The following is a 16470-nucleotide window of genomic DNA, read 5'->3' on the forward strand; positions in this document are numbered from 1 at the left end:
TTATTTGCATAGTACATTTTGTATTCAAAGTACGTTACAGAAAAATGTAAAGATTTGAACCTCAGGCATAAAATGAACAAGAAAGATGAGGAAAAAAAAATCCCTGCCAATTTAAATTAGAAAAAAAAGAATGTTGGTAAAATACTTCCATCTGTCATATTCACAGGTAAAAAGGACTACAATGTCATTCACTGCCAGATTTAAGTTGATTTTTGATATTGAAGTTACTTGATTTTGCTATAACCCGGCATTAATAACCTGGAAAATAAATAATACCTCAATTTAAGGAAATATAAAAAGAATTCCAAAAATTCCTCAGCATGTTGAGTTATACATAATAGGTCGATAACATTATATGTTGTGATAAATACTTTTTGCTCACTATCAATATATAACACATCTGATAGAATATTCACTGAACTCCCATCCAGAACTGCACAGCATTCTGGGGGATGTAGGCGGAGAAGAAGATTTGAGCAGTTCAACCTCTCATGGCGACATTAACTCACTCACTATTTGGTTACCTAGCAACAACTTGTTGAGTAACTTGTGCAGCAGCAGTTTCAGGTTTTCGTCATAGCTTCTTAAAAATAAATAGAAAACATACGGCGCGAAATGAAAACTGCAAATAAAAGAGGAAAGGTCGCGCCACCAGTTTGGCAGAATTTCAGATATTTAAAACTTATCCATAATTATAAAAATAGTCTGATTTTAAACGCTTATGTCCTGACACATTTTTCAGCCACATCGTCCAGCCCCCAGGTTGAGTATCTAACAGGTGAAAGAACAATAACAGCAAATAAATGGAAGCGATCTAAGAAAGTGTTGTGGAATTACACGAGCGGAGCTTTCTCCTCGCGCCAGTTGAGCTTCACCGTTTGTATTTTTGTCGAGCGAAATTGAGTTTTCACCACTGCGAACGCTCTCGAAGGCCTCGCTATCTGCGCGCCGGTAGCTGCAGGTGTGTGTTCTGCTTTTGACAGATGCATACACAAAGTTCTCCCTGGCTGCTGTTAGACTGATGCCTGACATGTGTCCACTGTGCAGGCTGCCTGTTTTGACTGTTAGTGTGTGAATGAAGCCTAATGCAGTGGAAGGGGGCCATGTGCTGTATGCAGGCTGGCAGGCTTCAGCGGAGATGTCAGCACCTGTTTTTATCCGCCGTGATGGACTAGCACAAAGTTGTGGATTATTGTCAAATGGAAGAAAAATGATACATGGCTTCCTTTCTTTTCTTTCAAAGAAGAAAACAACGTGGTGAGCATGTGTTTGTAGCTTCACCGTCCCTGCTGAAGAGAATATCCAACTCCGCATGACGGTGTGTTCATGGGGTCGAGATGCGTTAGTAATTCTCCCCACATACAGTTTTACATGTAGGTCAAAAGATCATTTTTGCAGTTTTCTCTTGGTGACTTTCAGCAAACTGTATATTTCTGTCTTACTAGGGGCCAATTCTGTGGAGTGCATGACTAATATTTGGGTTAAAAATGCTCTTCTTGCCTGGCCTGTCAGTTTTTGGCGCAGGGCCATTTGCAGCTTTGCAGTTGTGCCCATATTCCCTCAGTTTTCAAATGTTGGAACAAACGGAGCGCCACTTCACTTCAACACATCTTTTCTTCTCCTGACCACTGTTAGTGTTCCCAGTCTCTATGTTTCAGTTTTCTGTATTTATGAGATTAAATTGCTTACACTTAGGGGTTTATTTATTAATTAGTCAACTACTGAGATGCTGTTGGTGGCTTCGGATTTGATTTAAGCGCATCAGAATGTAAATGGAAAGGGTACATGAAATGTATATTTATGCGCATGTGAAATTCTGAAAAGCGCATACACAAGGCCTGGCCAGGAAAAAGTTGAACCGTCTCTGGCTTTGGTTGCGGCACACACACCATAAGTTTCTGCAGCATTACAAGATTGGTTTCTGTCTGTGGTTTTGTACATTTTTCACCAATATCTTGCATTGATGATGAACGGAGGATCTGACCTTCTCCAGACATTCAGAAGAGTCTCAGTGGGGCGAAGGTCCAGAGTCTTTGGAGGTCAGTCAATGTGTGAAAATAATGTCTCATTGTTCTCTGATGAATCCTGGCATTGTCATCTTGGAATGTGCCTGTCTGATTGGGGACGAAACAATCCACTGATGGATGGAAGGATGGAATAATCTGGTCATTCGGTATGTTTAAGTTGTCGGTGAACCTCAATGTTGCTGGACATAGAGGTCAGTACCTGTCTACTGCCATGTCCAGTAGACGCTAGGCATGATGGGTACATCAGTTCAACTGCCTCTCTTCTAACCATGATGTGTCCATCACTGTGGAAGAAGGTCAATCTGAACTCATTAGACCACTTTGCTCAACAGTCCACTGATTCACTGATTAGTGGTTTTCTTATGCCTTGAAGTTCTACTGGTCTTTTTTTTTCTGTTATGATTTCACTAAACATTAAAGTTTTTCCCCGATCACAATCAGTCAGGACTTTCTCCAGGTCACATTTCTTCCTCATTGAAGATGATGGTTCCGCTCTTTCCTTCCAGGTTTTTTTAATAATGCGTCAGACAGTTCTTAACCAGATTTCAGTAGTTCTTCCAATCTCCTAAGTTGTTCTTTTCTTAAACAAACTTTCCTCTGTCATTTCCTTGACCATGTCTTCTGGCATGGTTGTTAAGAAATGGGAAGGCACTCATTGCATCAGTTGGGGTTAAATTACTTGGTGCCATCTGTCAAGCTTGTGCGGGTGGTAACTTCTTTTTTTTTTGGCTAGGTAGTTTATGTTTAAATGGTCCATCACAAAACATGCAATAATTTTAAGGAGTGTGAATACTTTCACACGAAGTGGGACTCTGGGTAGAAAGAGGTTTGTTCGTCTTCTCCCTTTTTGATTTATGAGTTTTTCCTCTCTCTTTCTTTGTGTGTGTTTGTTCTGAAGGTAAGGAAGAGTCCGTTGCCACCTTCAAGGGCAACGAGTTCTTCTGCTACGACCTGTCCCTGACCCCCATCCAGAGCAGCACCGACGAAATAACGCTCTCCTTCCGGACGCTGCAACGCAACGGCCTCATGCTGCACACCGGGAAGTCGGCCGACTACGTGAACTTGTCCCTGAAGAGCGGCGCCGTCTGGCTGGTCATCAACCTGGGCTCTGGGGCCTTCGAGGCCCTGGTCGAGCCAGTCAACGGCAAGTTCAACGACAACGCCTGGCATGACGTACGCGTCACACGCAACCTGCGCCAGGTAAGCGGCTCGCGGTGGTGCTGTCAAGGTGGTTCCTCTGTCTGCCACTTCCTCCTCCTCGTTTCCGTAGGGCTACGTTTGGAGAAAACCAGAAGATCCCGCTTTACATGTGCTCGTGTCCCACGTGTTTGTTTTCCCTTAATGTAATGTCTAAAGTTTCTCTTTTTTTCCAGGTGAAAGTTGAACGTCTTCCCTTCAACTTATCTCTTCTTTGAATTTCTGTTTTGACGCAATGACCAAAGATCCAATTCACCATCGTTCAAAAGGGAAATGGTTAAAAGTACATTACTTGAGCTCCAGTTGAATTGATTCTCGCAATAAGCAATAAATCAATTCATTGTGTGATAAATTAAAACAAGCTCAATAATTTTCTTTTTAATTTGTAATTGTTTTTCTTTCTGCCAAAAACTGCCTGACGAAAGTGTTTTGGTCTTAACTAACCCTTTTTTTAAGGATAATTTTGTTTACAGAGACTTCATAGTTTATTTTATTTGTTGTTTTGTTTACTTATTTTGGTTATTTAAAATCTCTTCCAGTTTCAGTGTTAAATGTTCATCAGAATTTAAAGTTTATTGATCTTTGAGAATGTGTTCTTGAATTATTATTATTATGCTGTTACCATTATATTGAGATAATTGGTCTCAAAACAGCAGTATTATTGTTTATCACAATAACTTTGAGTCCAGTAAATTTTTTTATGGCGACAGGCCTAATTGATACAAAATCAAAGATGATTTTATTTATTTTAGGACTATAAAAAGAAACGGTAAACAAAGTGTTCTGCCCTTTATTTATGCACATATGCTCAGACATGCACACTTGAAATCCAGCCTAGTTTGTCAATGAAGCCAATGTTTCACCTCAAACTTGGTCACACACCGGTGTCTTTGCCCGGGCTGGCAAAATTCTCTGTAATCTGTGTGAAACGTTGTGTATTTATCCGTGGCAGCTTGTTTGTAAATGCACAACAAAACCTAAAGTGCTTTCTGTGAGTGCCGGCCGGACCCTGTCCATACGCAGCCAGTCATCAATTGGCAGCTGCAGATACCAGCGGCGAGGTACGATCAATTTCACTTCCGCGTGCCATGCTTACTTCTGCACATTTTTCCTCTTAAGTGTAATTGGAATGAATGGCTTGTCGGTACTAATAATTGGGAATTCTGAGCAGCCTGGAATACAAAATGAAACAAAAGAAAAACAAGTTCTAATGTGAATGCGTTCCTACAAAGTAGGTGCATCAGCTCGTTCTGGGTCTCTGGGAGGTGAAGAAACATAATCAGGAAGTTACTTCCAGCAACTCGAGAAATCCTCCAGCACCGCCAAGGTAATAAAATCAATAGAAACTAAGAACATCTATTAAATTAAAAGGCAAATTCTTTAATGTTTCTTTCTCATTTTCGATTTCTCGCACAAATATATAGACAGGAAATACATCTTCAGGTACATCTTTTTGCACTTTCATGCCACAAAATAAAGCAAATTATGGTATACTGAGGAACCCACACACTCACACAAACTCTAAACCAGCATCCAAGAAGCACACACACACACACACACACACACACGCACACGCATACATACACACAGCTGGGGTCAAATGTGGAGCTGTGTGTGATCAGCAGAGTGAGACTGGCTTAATGAGTTTGGGAAGCCAACATGATTTTAAGGATTTACAGCATGAGACAATCCACCTACCACCAACCGCACCGTAATGATCATTAGGCAAATGGGACACACAAGTACACACACTTGAAACAACACACTCTTTATCTGGGTGCCTTTCTCACCGCCTGACAGTCGGGCTCTGGACCTTAAACTCGGTTGTGTTTTTGTTGGCGATGCTAACGAGGAAAAAAACGTAAGACAGCGGAGACTTTACCTTTATTATATATGTTTTTTGGGAGTTTTGACGCTGAAGACGAAGCTCGACTGCTTGAATCGCTGTGATGGAAACAAAACAAACAATCTGACACAACTCATGTCCTTCTGCAGACATCAGATCAGGATGCTTAGTCCATGGCTTGACTCAGAGTTAACCAGCCGTATCATGTTGTTCAGGTGAACTCTGTTAAATCACACCGCAGCCGAAGTCTCCAGTGGATCATTGTAATTGATTTAACAGGCAGTCCTGGAGTTTATAGAGCTCTGTAGATTTACACCGCACCGTCAGTGCAGAGGGACACAGGAAGTTGGGTATCAATGGCGCCGACCACCTCTGACCTCATGTTTACTGCAAGGCGGATCAATGAGAGCTTGCGAGTTATTAAACCTTACGGAAGCTTTACTGCAAACCGGCATTACGAAAGAAACCTTGTTACAGGAACAAGTGAGCAAAACATGATGTCAGAAACAAAACGGCGAGAAAAGGTGAGGATTAAAATGAAGAGCAGAAAAATGAAAACTCACAGGTTGTTTTAGGACTCTGTGAAAAACACAGCTACAACGAATAAAGATAAATTACATCGTCACCTTTGTAAAATAATGGTGTAAGTCATTTTTTGCCGAAAGTGTTTCTGTAAAAAAATAAATAAATAAATAAACAAGTAAAAATCACCAACTCTTTTTTGGCAAAAGGTGATTTGGGCAAAAAAAATTACACGTCTTTTTTTTCTTTTTTCTTCTATACATATATATACATATATATATATCCTTTTTGTGCTTCAATATTCATGGATTTACCTGTGGAAGGTCTCTAAATACATACTGTATCTGTGAAATGTGAAATCATCCTTAGAGCATATCTAAAAATATACATCTAGGATAGCTGAAATGCCACTGGCTGGTGTCTAGAATTCAGCCAATCCAGGAGCACCTTTATCTCCTTTGGCACCGATTGGCTGTACCCCCGACACCTGAGAAAAAAAATAGACTTCAAATATTATCATGTGCAGTAGAGCCAAGATGGTTTCCACTGTACAAATTAATACAAATTACTATTGAAATAAGTAGTTATAGACTATTTAGAGGGGATCTCTAGTATTTGTGGATTTCAGCTATTCACAAACAGCTGTGCAGATAATTCAGACATCTACATTTGATACAGTTTCTGCATTTTTGTTTGGGCTTCTTTTTTTATATGTGTATATATATATCTCCACAGACTGCTTTATGGTTTGTGTTCCCATATTGACTCCTTCCAAAGAAAAAGGCTCCAGGCAAATGAGCATCCCAAACAATTCTGTGACATCATCCACTCCTTGCATCCCAGACTAGCACAGCAGACTAACTTGTGCCGGCTGAATCCTGCCGCATGCCCTCTGAAGCTGCAGTTTGCAGGAAGAGTGTTGGATGTCACCTGAGGTTTTAGTGGACTCTAGTGTCTTGCAACATCATCGATGGCTATCTTGGTATCAGCAACCTCCCCCTAAAAACAAAACAAAAACTGAAGCAGAGCCTTGGAGCGTCCCTCCTTTGTTTTCTGGGGTGTGTGTGTGTATTCACTCTGGTTCTCTATATAACCTATGCATTTGTCAGCTTTGTGCGGGATAAAATGAAGCAGACAGAATTAGGTGAGGCGATAGGGACTCTCTGCCAGCACAGAAGAAAGAAAAAGGGGGGATGTGGGGGCTGGCTCACTGTGTAGCAGGATTACAATCTCAGAGCTCCCCCTGGTGGACACTTGCAGCACTGCAAGAGTGTTTTTTTCAGTGATTTCTCTCAGGGTTAGGCTTGTCCTTGTGGTATACTCTGACTGGCAGGCCAGCACACATCTTTTGACCTTTTTTTATCAGCACAAGTCTCTGCCCGCGACACATGCAGAGTCCCACCCATCCTGTACAATTCACAGTGCACATCAGTTAGCATAAACAGCAAGCCCCGGCTTCTTTGTCTCCCCTCTCCCTCTTGCCTCCCTGACATGATCTGCCATCACGGGCGTCTTGTAGATGTCAGAGCAGGGGGCCATGCTCTCCTGAGGGAATGTGGACGCTGTCTAAACACAGCTGCAGAAAGGAGAGAGCCAGAGGCACAGATGCTAATGTCCATGTCAGGTGTGAGTCTGAAACGCAGCTGTATCACCAAACTGTGTGAAATGATAGCATTGCTTTTGTTTAAAATAGAAAGGCAACAAAAGCAAACCCTTGTAGATTTGCTTGGAAAAACAGTACATTCATGAGTCATTTTCAAACTGTGCTACTTTTTGTAGAGTAGCACAAGAATAACAAGCTGGTGTTAGCTGGTCTGTCGCTCAAGCTGGCACTTTGGGTTGCTAGCTAGGTCCCTAGCTTACCAGCTGTAGATTTCAAACATTGTTACTTTAATATGAGTGACAGTTGCTTCGGTTTCCAATTTCCTTGTTTAATTACAATCAGAAATATTGTACTTTTAAACATCATATTTCTTTGTTTTGGGCATGAAAACAGACATTTGTAGCCATTGTCTAGCTAGCTCACTAGCTGGACAATGTATGGGAGATGTAGGGGTCAGCTACTTTATGCTCATTACAGCTGGAGCGCACAAAATTACTTTAAACCAAAGTAATTATGTGATTGGAAAGTTTTAGCAGTTTTGAAACGGTCAAATCACGTCATTTCAGCAACTACGGTCCTCTGAACGGCATCCATCCAGATCAGTGGTTCTTAACCTTTTTTGAGGTACCGAACCCACCAGTTTCATATGTGCATTCACTGAACCCTTCTGTAGTGATAAATAAAATATTTTTTTTTCCCCCCCAAATTCAAAACATAGGGGTGCCCCAACTAGAGTCTAGTTGGGTCACCCCATGATCACTAAGTCTTCTTAAAAGGTAGAGTCTCTGAGAACAGTTCTTCAAAATATAGTCAGTGTTTTCAGCAAAGTTGAGCTGACTGTCCAGGAACGACCCAAGGTATTTCAAATTTGCTACAGTTTCAACAGGTTGGCCATCGAGAGAAACTGGAACCACTTTAAGGTCTTTAGATCATTTAATTAGCTCTACATTCATATATTAAGAGAATGAAAAACTAATAATAAATAACAGACTTTGTGGTATTCTGATTTAGTAATGTAATTATATTAGTTGTGTTACCACCCCCACACCACTAGAGGCAGTACCAACCCCGAAAAGATGCGACTAAGGAGCAGATTTAGAAGTACACCGAAAGCTACAGAATTTGGTAAAAACTGTGAGCTTTGCTGAAGTAATTAAAGACACAAGTTCAAATCCATGCTGAGAGTGGAACTCCTTCAATCAGTGCTCCTCCGCAGCTCTGATTGGCTAAGCAATGTAACGTGATCCTCTGGAGCAAGTGATGGCAAAGCAGGGCGCGTCATCACGACTTTACACAAGTGTGTCTTTACATTCGTGGCAGAGGCTCCGCCGAACCCCTGAGGCCGACTCATCGAACCCCTGGGGTTGCATAGTTGCATAGTGTTGTACGCTTGCCGTAGACGCCCTATACTGACCCCTAGAGTCTATCAGAATATGGCCTACAGTGAGGATGAACCGCATTGAGTATAAATGCTGCAAAAGCTGTTAGCCTGTTTCTGCACGTCTATTTTCTGTGTGGAATTTACGTGTGTCAAGCATGAACCAAGCTCATCTTTTCAACTCTCAGTGCAATGGCACAAATGGCTCAAATAGTAAATATTAATAATAAATAACAAATAAGTGACAGGACGTACACGGGGGTAATGTTGGGAATTTCACAGCTGCTCACTTCCTGTCTTCACGGTCGATGAAGAGCCGGCCACATCATTCAAAGGATGCGAACCCTCAGTTTGGACATCCTAATTTATGTGTAATATTCAGATTCAATCTTTTGAATCTTTTGAAGTTGTCATATTTGCTACAAAACCAAATATGACAACTTTTGTATGTGCAAAACATCTGGACCAGCTCAATGGGGTACAATCAGAATTCACACTTGAGTTATTAGGATATAAAATTTGTTATTAGGTCCTTTCTAAATGCCTTCAGGCTGTATTTTCTCAGGAAACCCAATTTCTTTCCACATTCTAAATATTTATTAATTCTGCCATACGTATTTATGTCAAGAGCTTCGCCCTTTAATGTATGACGTCATTTAGTTATCTTCTGCTGTCAGTTAGTAGATGTCCACGTTATATTAAAAAATAAAACGGTACTGTCTACATTTCTTACAGAAATGTGGTTGTTCCATAGATCTCAAGTCTCTCTGGAATTTTCCTTTGCTCAGCTGTGAGGCTGAAAATATGTTCTACACAAAAAAAAAAAGATGTCTGATATGGGAACGCCAGCAGTAGATGAACAAAATATTTTGATCAAAGGCATAAAAATTCATGACACATTTCCAACATCTGTACATTACTGTTCTTCTCTGAAGTGGTTAAGATTCACCATTTAAAGGACTTTGGCATATTTTCTTTGTAATTTTGCAAATAAAATCTCACTGGATAAAAAGGAAAACCAGAATGAATCTTTGTTTTTTGTGCTGCAGGTTTAAAGAAGCGAAGCAGGCGAGTGAAAAATGCCGCACAATCATGTGCCTGCTTTGATAATTGCATTACGTTAGCATCATTAGCTTAATCACATTCTAAGATTTGTTGGGATTATTACAATGTGCGATATTGCTCTTTCATTTCCTTCTATTCAGTCTGCCAGAAAGAAAGATAAAAAGAAGCACACTCTAAATGCTTCCCTCTCCTTTTTTTTTTGCCAACTCTGTAACTTGATGATTACTGGCTTGATCCTAGCAGAGCGTTTTTTGTTGTCGGTGGGCTTTGGAGCCCCACAAGACACCGCTTTGCAGTCAGAGCTAACCCAAATCTTACACCAGCATGAAGAATGAAATGTGCACTTATGTGTTTTTTTTTGTTGTTTTGCTTTTTTTTTTTGTTTTTGTTTTTTTTAACTCCTGTTTGGAGGAGGAGGAGGGAACAGTGTGCACAACAGAGAGCTGGAAATGAAGCGCAGCGATGCTATGAGACTTAGAGTATCAGAGCAGTGGGAGGATCAGGGCTGAACAGGGAAAGAGACAGTGGTTTGATTTTGTGCTACACAGAACAGAGGCGAGTTTCTCTGAAATCCCCAATGTGACTTTACAACCTGAAGACTCAACAACCATTGTGTCACAGATCTGGGTTAGTAGCTTATTCGCTGCTGCAGAGAGGGATGAACCCTTGATCTCGACGTCTTCCGTTTCCTTTCTGAATTACCATTACCCCTTTTTTCTGTCTTTTCTTCTCTCACCAACTGACCGCTTTGTAGTCGGCCGTGTCCTTTCTAGTTCCCACTCAGACCTCGTTTTGTCCCCTCAGTCGCACGATTGACTGAATCAATCAGATGTTTTCATATAAGTTTTAAATAATGGAAAGTATCCACTGCCTTGTTACGTTCTTTAAATACGGACGTGCAAAGAAGATGTGTTCCAGAAGGAAATGTGTTTTGGTGAAAAATGCCCCTGAGCCGTCTCTGGTCGAGCTTATGTTTTCATGAATACGGCAGTTCTGAGTGTTTTAAAACCATCAAAACAGCAGCCAAATATGAAACAAGCAATCATTTAGCAAATATACATCAACTAATCAATAATCAATTTCCTGGGAATCAAAATCCGCTCTGCACAGGTGGCGTTTGGCCTCAGTGTTTTGGCAATTTTGGTGTTTTCTGGAAGTTTGCTCCACATTTGTGGTGCATAGAAGCTGAATGCTGCTTCTCCATGTTTGGTCCTGGTTCTGGGGATGCAGAGCAGAACCAGAACCACAAGATCTGAGAGGTCTGGAAGGTTGATAACAACAAATCTTTAATGTATTGTCGTGCTAAAGTCGTTCAGTGATATATAAACTAACAGTATTTTAAAGACGATTTTCTGAGCTACAGGGAACCAGAGGAAGGACTTTAGGACTGGGGTGATGATGTGCTCTAGCTTCCTGGTTTTAACGAGAAACAAAAAGGCTTTTAGAAACAGCTGAGATTGTTCTGATTACAACTCAACGGTACAAAAGAAGCGTTTTCGATCTTTGGGAAACTATAAGAAGTCAAGTTGTCTTCTACTTAAGCGCTTAAATCTCCCATGCTTCGGCCGTGCTTCGCTCCACTGAGGCCCACATGAACATGAAGTGGACTCAGTGCAAACTCAAAGTCAACATCCACCAGAGACGTTGGTGCCAATGTCAGGTTTTACAACCACATTCTCTGTGCCGCGTGGTAAACTACCCAGAGGGAGCAATTGTTTGGTATGCGACTCAAAGCTGATAAGGCTGGGAGTTAGCGCCATCTTGTGGTCGAAATGCAGGCAAGTTTTGAAGAAAATCTGACGGAAGAGATTTAAATATATAGAACTTGTGTTTAAAGGAATTTTTAACACAGGAGAATGAAGATAAAGAATAGGAACCTTAGGCGAAAAAAAATGCACCTTAACTGGGAGGCAATAGCATGGAAATTGAAAAATGACCACAGAATATTTTATGCTTAAAAAGGAATGAGAAAGATTTATGGATATTTAAAAAAGCAAAAAGAGCAAATAATAAATTATCCAGAGACTTAGAAAGTGTTTAAGATGGGAATAAAACTGAAACAAATTCTTCCCAATTGTAGTGCAACATGATTTCCCCTCTTAGAGTTCATCATTAACTTAACTCTTAACTCTGTTAAGTGACTTTGTGTAACACAGCTAAACTGTGATGTACTTTGTCTGGGAAAGACACTCATTGTCTTTGTGTATCATCTCCAGAGGGAGAACAGGAAGTTTTTGGCAGCAATAGTTCAGATAAAGACTCCCTCCCTTAACATGACACAGAGCCACAGGGTGGGGGGTAGCTTCTCTTCCAATGGGGAAAAAACCCCAGAAACAGAGAGCAAATAAAGTTAATGGCAGCAAATGTTGCAAATAATGAAAGTAGGAGAAAATAACAGAGTGAGGAAAAGTGGTCAGCATGTCCTCCAGCAGACAATAACTTGGTATAATCTAAGCCAGCCTTATTGGATAATAAGCTTGGTTTTCCCCAGACCTTTCCGTAATGTTTGCTGCCTTATGAAAAAATCCAGCTGAACTCTAACTGTTCTGTTTGTATGATTGAATTTCAGGACAGCTGTTATTATTTAATGAGGCGGTGAATAATCATCAAACTGAATGTGGACAGGTTTTGACTAGAACGTTCCTTCTATTTGGAGTTATTTTACCTAGCATGCGATACACGCCCATTAGTGTTTTCATCTAGTTATGTATGGCAAGGCAGCTTTATTTATAGAGCATATTTCAACCAAAGGGAACTTCAAGTGCTTTTAATCAACCTATAGAAAGAAAAAACGTAATATTAAAGAGGTTTAATAGTAAATAAAAATAGATTAAGGGTAGGAAACAACAAATATAAAGCTGTTTATACTTGTTTTAAACCAGCAGATTGAAGATGGGCAGTGATTTTTAACCTATCCTGTTTTGGTCCAAAAACTAAAACTTTGGTTTTATCTTTATTGAGCTGAAGACATTTTTATTTAAAAGCGAATATTTACACTTGACTGTATTCTCCTGGTGATAAACTAATGTACAGCTTTGTGGCATCAGAATAATTGTGACGCTCTATCCTAGTGTGTATATATTTGGAAGGGGAGAGGACCGAGGGCGGAACCTTGGGGAACTCCACAGATTATTTTATTCACTTTAGATTTATAGTTGCCTCAAATGAAGTTAAACTACTACTGGCATTTTATGACAGTCAATGTTCAGGCATCAAAATAGTTGTTCAAGGCTAGAATATGTTTGTATGTTTATATAGGCTTTCACTTATTCATACCTTACCATACATTACACAGTTCCAGACAATGACACAATTTATGCAATAAATCATGTATGGCACATTCCTTGTTAATCTTTAATAATAATAATTATAAAGTTACTCTGAAGGCAACAAGATAGAAGTACAACAGTCGAAAGAAAATGTAGTTCTAGACGTTTTCGAGTGTTGTTGACTGACATGCTCTGACTCATCTGGCACATCCAGTTGTTTCTTTTATTAATATACAACCACATCTGAATAAAAGCAGAAAAACATAGAGGACAAAAAGTTGATATTATCATATCAGCCCTAGTGGGGAAGGCTACAAAGAGGATCTGCTGCTCTGACAGAACAGCAGCGTGGTTCGCCTGTAGCATGCTGCTGAAAATGCACCACAAGAAAAAACTTTTTATTGAACTGTTTTCGCCATTACTCCCTTGACATTGAATCTTCTCACTCATGCCAGTACTTCACTTACTTCTAAGTTGTCAATGTGGTGGGTTGGGCTGGGGGTGGAGGGGGGGGTATCAGTCAAGTCATTGATGTTTCTCGCAGACTCCTCTTAAACAGGCCGGCCCTGTGATTGGCTCAGATCTGACACATCTGAGCTGATAAACAGCACTTAAGCCGAGGATCCTACACGACATCCATCGATTTTTGCAAAGACTAGTTTACACTTTGACGACTTAAAGACCGAGCGACGAACTCTTCACTGCTGCTCCTGCTGAGGGACCAACTATACAGCCGAATGAAGGTGTCAAACTCTCGCAAGCACAATAGTTTGATGGGAAAAAAAAGCCTGCCAGTAGGTGGCGGTAATAGTAGATATTCAGAGAATGAACTGTAGTTGTTCTTTACATGTCGAGATGTATTATGTACCGTATGTCAGTCTAAAATATATGAATGTCTGTTTTTTAGGGGGTTTTATTGCGTAATTAGTTACTGGTTTGCACTATGCCCACTGTTTGTGCTTTTATGTTTATAATTAGTGGTCGTTTTTCCTTCAAGTTAAATGCAATTAATTAATCACATTTGATCTCAGTTTATCCAAAAACTATATATCAAAAAAAGAGGCAACATTATTGATTCAAAAACTTTTTTTTTAATTGACATATCAGCTCAACAACAAATATTTTTATTGTTTTTAATATGTTATTCAGGTTTTTTAACCTTCTGATTGGTGCAAAGTATTATTCTACCCTTTCAGCTTTCTAGAGTTTCAGGAACTCCTGATCATCAATTGGACTTTGTGGACTGTGGACGCTGACATTAGCATCTGCTGCTACTACATGGTTAGCTTTGAGATGCTATTTAAGGCTTTAATAGCTTTATAAGTTTTAATAGGCCAACTCCTTTTAACACAACTTGAACACAATAGTTTTTTGTTTTTTTTTTTCCCAGCGTCTCATCAGAAGCAAAAATTAATTTCGTTGTTTGTGGATGTCACTTGTGCGTCAGATTTACTGATGTACCAGAAATGCATTAATACAAAGGTTCTTGCCAGAACCTTTGTTTGCAAAAAAAAATTGCAGCAAAATTTTTAATGTGCTAAAATCTAATTAGTAAATCAAAACTAACATGGTAAACTCCGGGCTCTACTTACAATACATAGTTACAAATAGTTTTAAAAAAAATTAAAATAAAGAGCTTGCAGTTGAGTCTCTGCGCCTCTTTCTCATTGGCTGTTGGCAGCACCTGTTGTCATTTCAGTCAGTACACTCGAACCTTCTGCTCCCAGATAAAAACTGGGAATTGGGATATTTTTTTCAACAATGTCCTTTTCTAGGAGACCCTGTTTGGCGATAATGTTAAGAAAAAATACACATAAATTCACCTGTTGCACCTCATACTTAAATCAGAATTGGGAACAACTGAAAACAGATGCATTTCTCCTGAAGCAGTTCTGTGTCTAGTTTTTTATATTTTTTAAAAGATTTCGAATTGGATGACCTCTTTATATAGGAGACCCTCTGTAAGACACCATGGTCGTCTGGATATACTGAAGCTGAACTAATGTCCAAAGGTTTGACAGAAATAATTAAACCCAGCTTCTGATATGTGAACACAAGCAACAGATAGTTAGCTTGATATGGTTTCCATGCCTTATTTACGTATCTATAAAGTTTATTCATTTCCATTTTGATCTCCTGAGGCAGACTGCTTGTATCAGGAGTTTGTCTGAATTCACTGGGACAGTACCGCCAGTGGTCCAAACCTTTCGTTATTGGTGATCTCTGACTGTTATTTAGAAAGATTTATAACATAAAAATTCATGTAGAGCTACTCACCACTCAGCATCTTCAGTTTTGAAAGTCAAAGCCAAAGATTGACACAACCAAACCGCTGAGGCATTAAAATTCAATCAAGGAGAATCATTTTGTGTATTCCAATATTAATGCATCCTAATTACAGGAACAGTAAACACTTATAAACTTTTCAGCAGCAGTGCCAGTTTAGCTAATTAGTTTATTTTACACTCCAGTTCCAAGGCAGGTTCAAGCACACCATGAGACAAAAACATAAAAAAAAACAAAAAACAAACATCTTATGCATGAAATAGTGCGCTTTGAAAGCCCACATGAGATACGGTAGAAAACAGCACTAATACATAAAAGATAAAGGCACCTTTTGGAGAACGAAATGTTTCTTTTTTTTTTTTTTGTCTTTGATTTCTGTCACCTTGTGTGATAAGTGTTGAAAGAGCCTTTTATGTGTGAGCCAATCCCGCTGGAGACGCTGACTCTCCACAAGGCACTCTTCCTCCTCCTGGTTGGTGTTACGCAATCTCCTCTCGCCACAGGCTGTGTGTACCTGTCACTGGACATTTTGCATCAAATACCAACGCAGAGCACATTAACATAATGTTATCCTTTTGGAAATGAAGAATTTATCACCTTGTCTATTAGCCACGCGGATGAGAAAGTAGGAGTTTTGATGATTTTCACCTTTCTGCTTCATGTCGGAGACAGAGTAAGAATTCCCTGATAATGCTAGTTGACACACCCTTGATCGTTCTCGTCCCTTCTCCATCTGTCTCAGACTCAATCTGAGCGTTTTTTCCAACCAATTCTGTGAGGCATGATCAGCTACAATTACCCCTCTTTGCCTAGCATGCCTTTAACACAACCCTCCGTCCAAGAAGCAGCCGGCATTCCTAAGAGAGAGGCAATCAATTCCTCTCCGGCACATCTCTCTCCTCCCCTCGCCCCCTTCGCCCTCTCATTTTCACTTTATCTCTCGCTCCCCCCGATTTTCACTGGCAATTTGTCACTTAGCAACGGAGTCCACTATGCCGTCGGTTGTGAATCATCCTCGGCTCCGCTCCTGCGCTTAACCCTTTCCATCGCTGTGAAACGCTCCCAGTCGGACGCCGGCAATACGACATTCTGGTCTTCGACGAGAAAAGTCGGGGAAATCACTCAACCAGGTGGTGGCAGCCTGGGCAGCTTCCCCCTTTTTAATTGTGACTCAAGGATATCAAACAAGTTAATGTAGGAGGTTAGCTTCTGTTAACGTGGAAGGTCCAGAAACGTGTTTATTTTGAGAAAGATCAAAGCCAAAGGAAAAAAAAAAA

General features: G+C 40.2%; 1 protein-coding gene across 7 annotated transcripts in view; it reads left to right on the top strand.

The window, feature by feature from the left end:
* nrxn2b (neurexin 2b) overlaps positions 1-16470 on the top strand; it is a 703630-nt gene that overhangs the window by 224203 nt on the left and 462957 nt on the right. For all 7 annotated transcript variants that reach the window (XM_016673326.1, XM_016673332.1, XM_016673331.1 and 4 more), the window contains one exon: positions 2926-3227. In XM_016673326.1, coding sequence (XP_016528812.1) covers positions 2926-3227 — 302 coding nt within the window. The remainder of the gene's footprint in view (positions 1-2925; positions 3228-16470) is intronic.

This window comes from Poecilia formosa, unplaced genomic scaffold, assembly GCF_000485575.1.
Source record: "Poecilia formosa unplaced genomic scaffold, Poecilia_formosa-5.1.2 Scaffold73, whole genome shotgun sequence".
NCBI lineage: Eukaryota > Metazoa > Chordata > Actinopteri > Cyprinodontiformes > Poeciliidae > Poecilia > Poecilia formosa.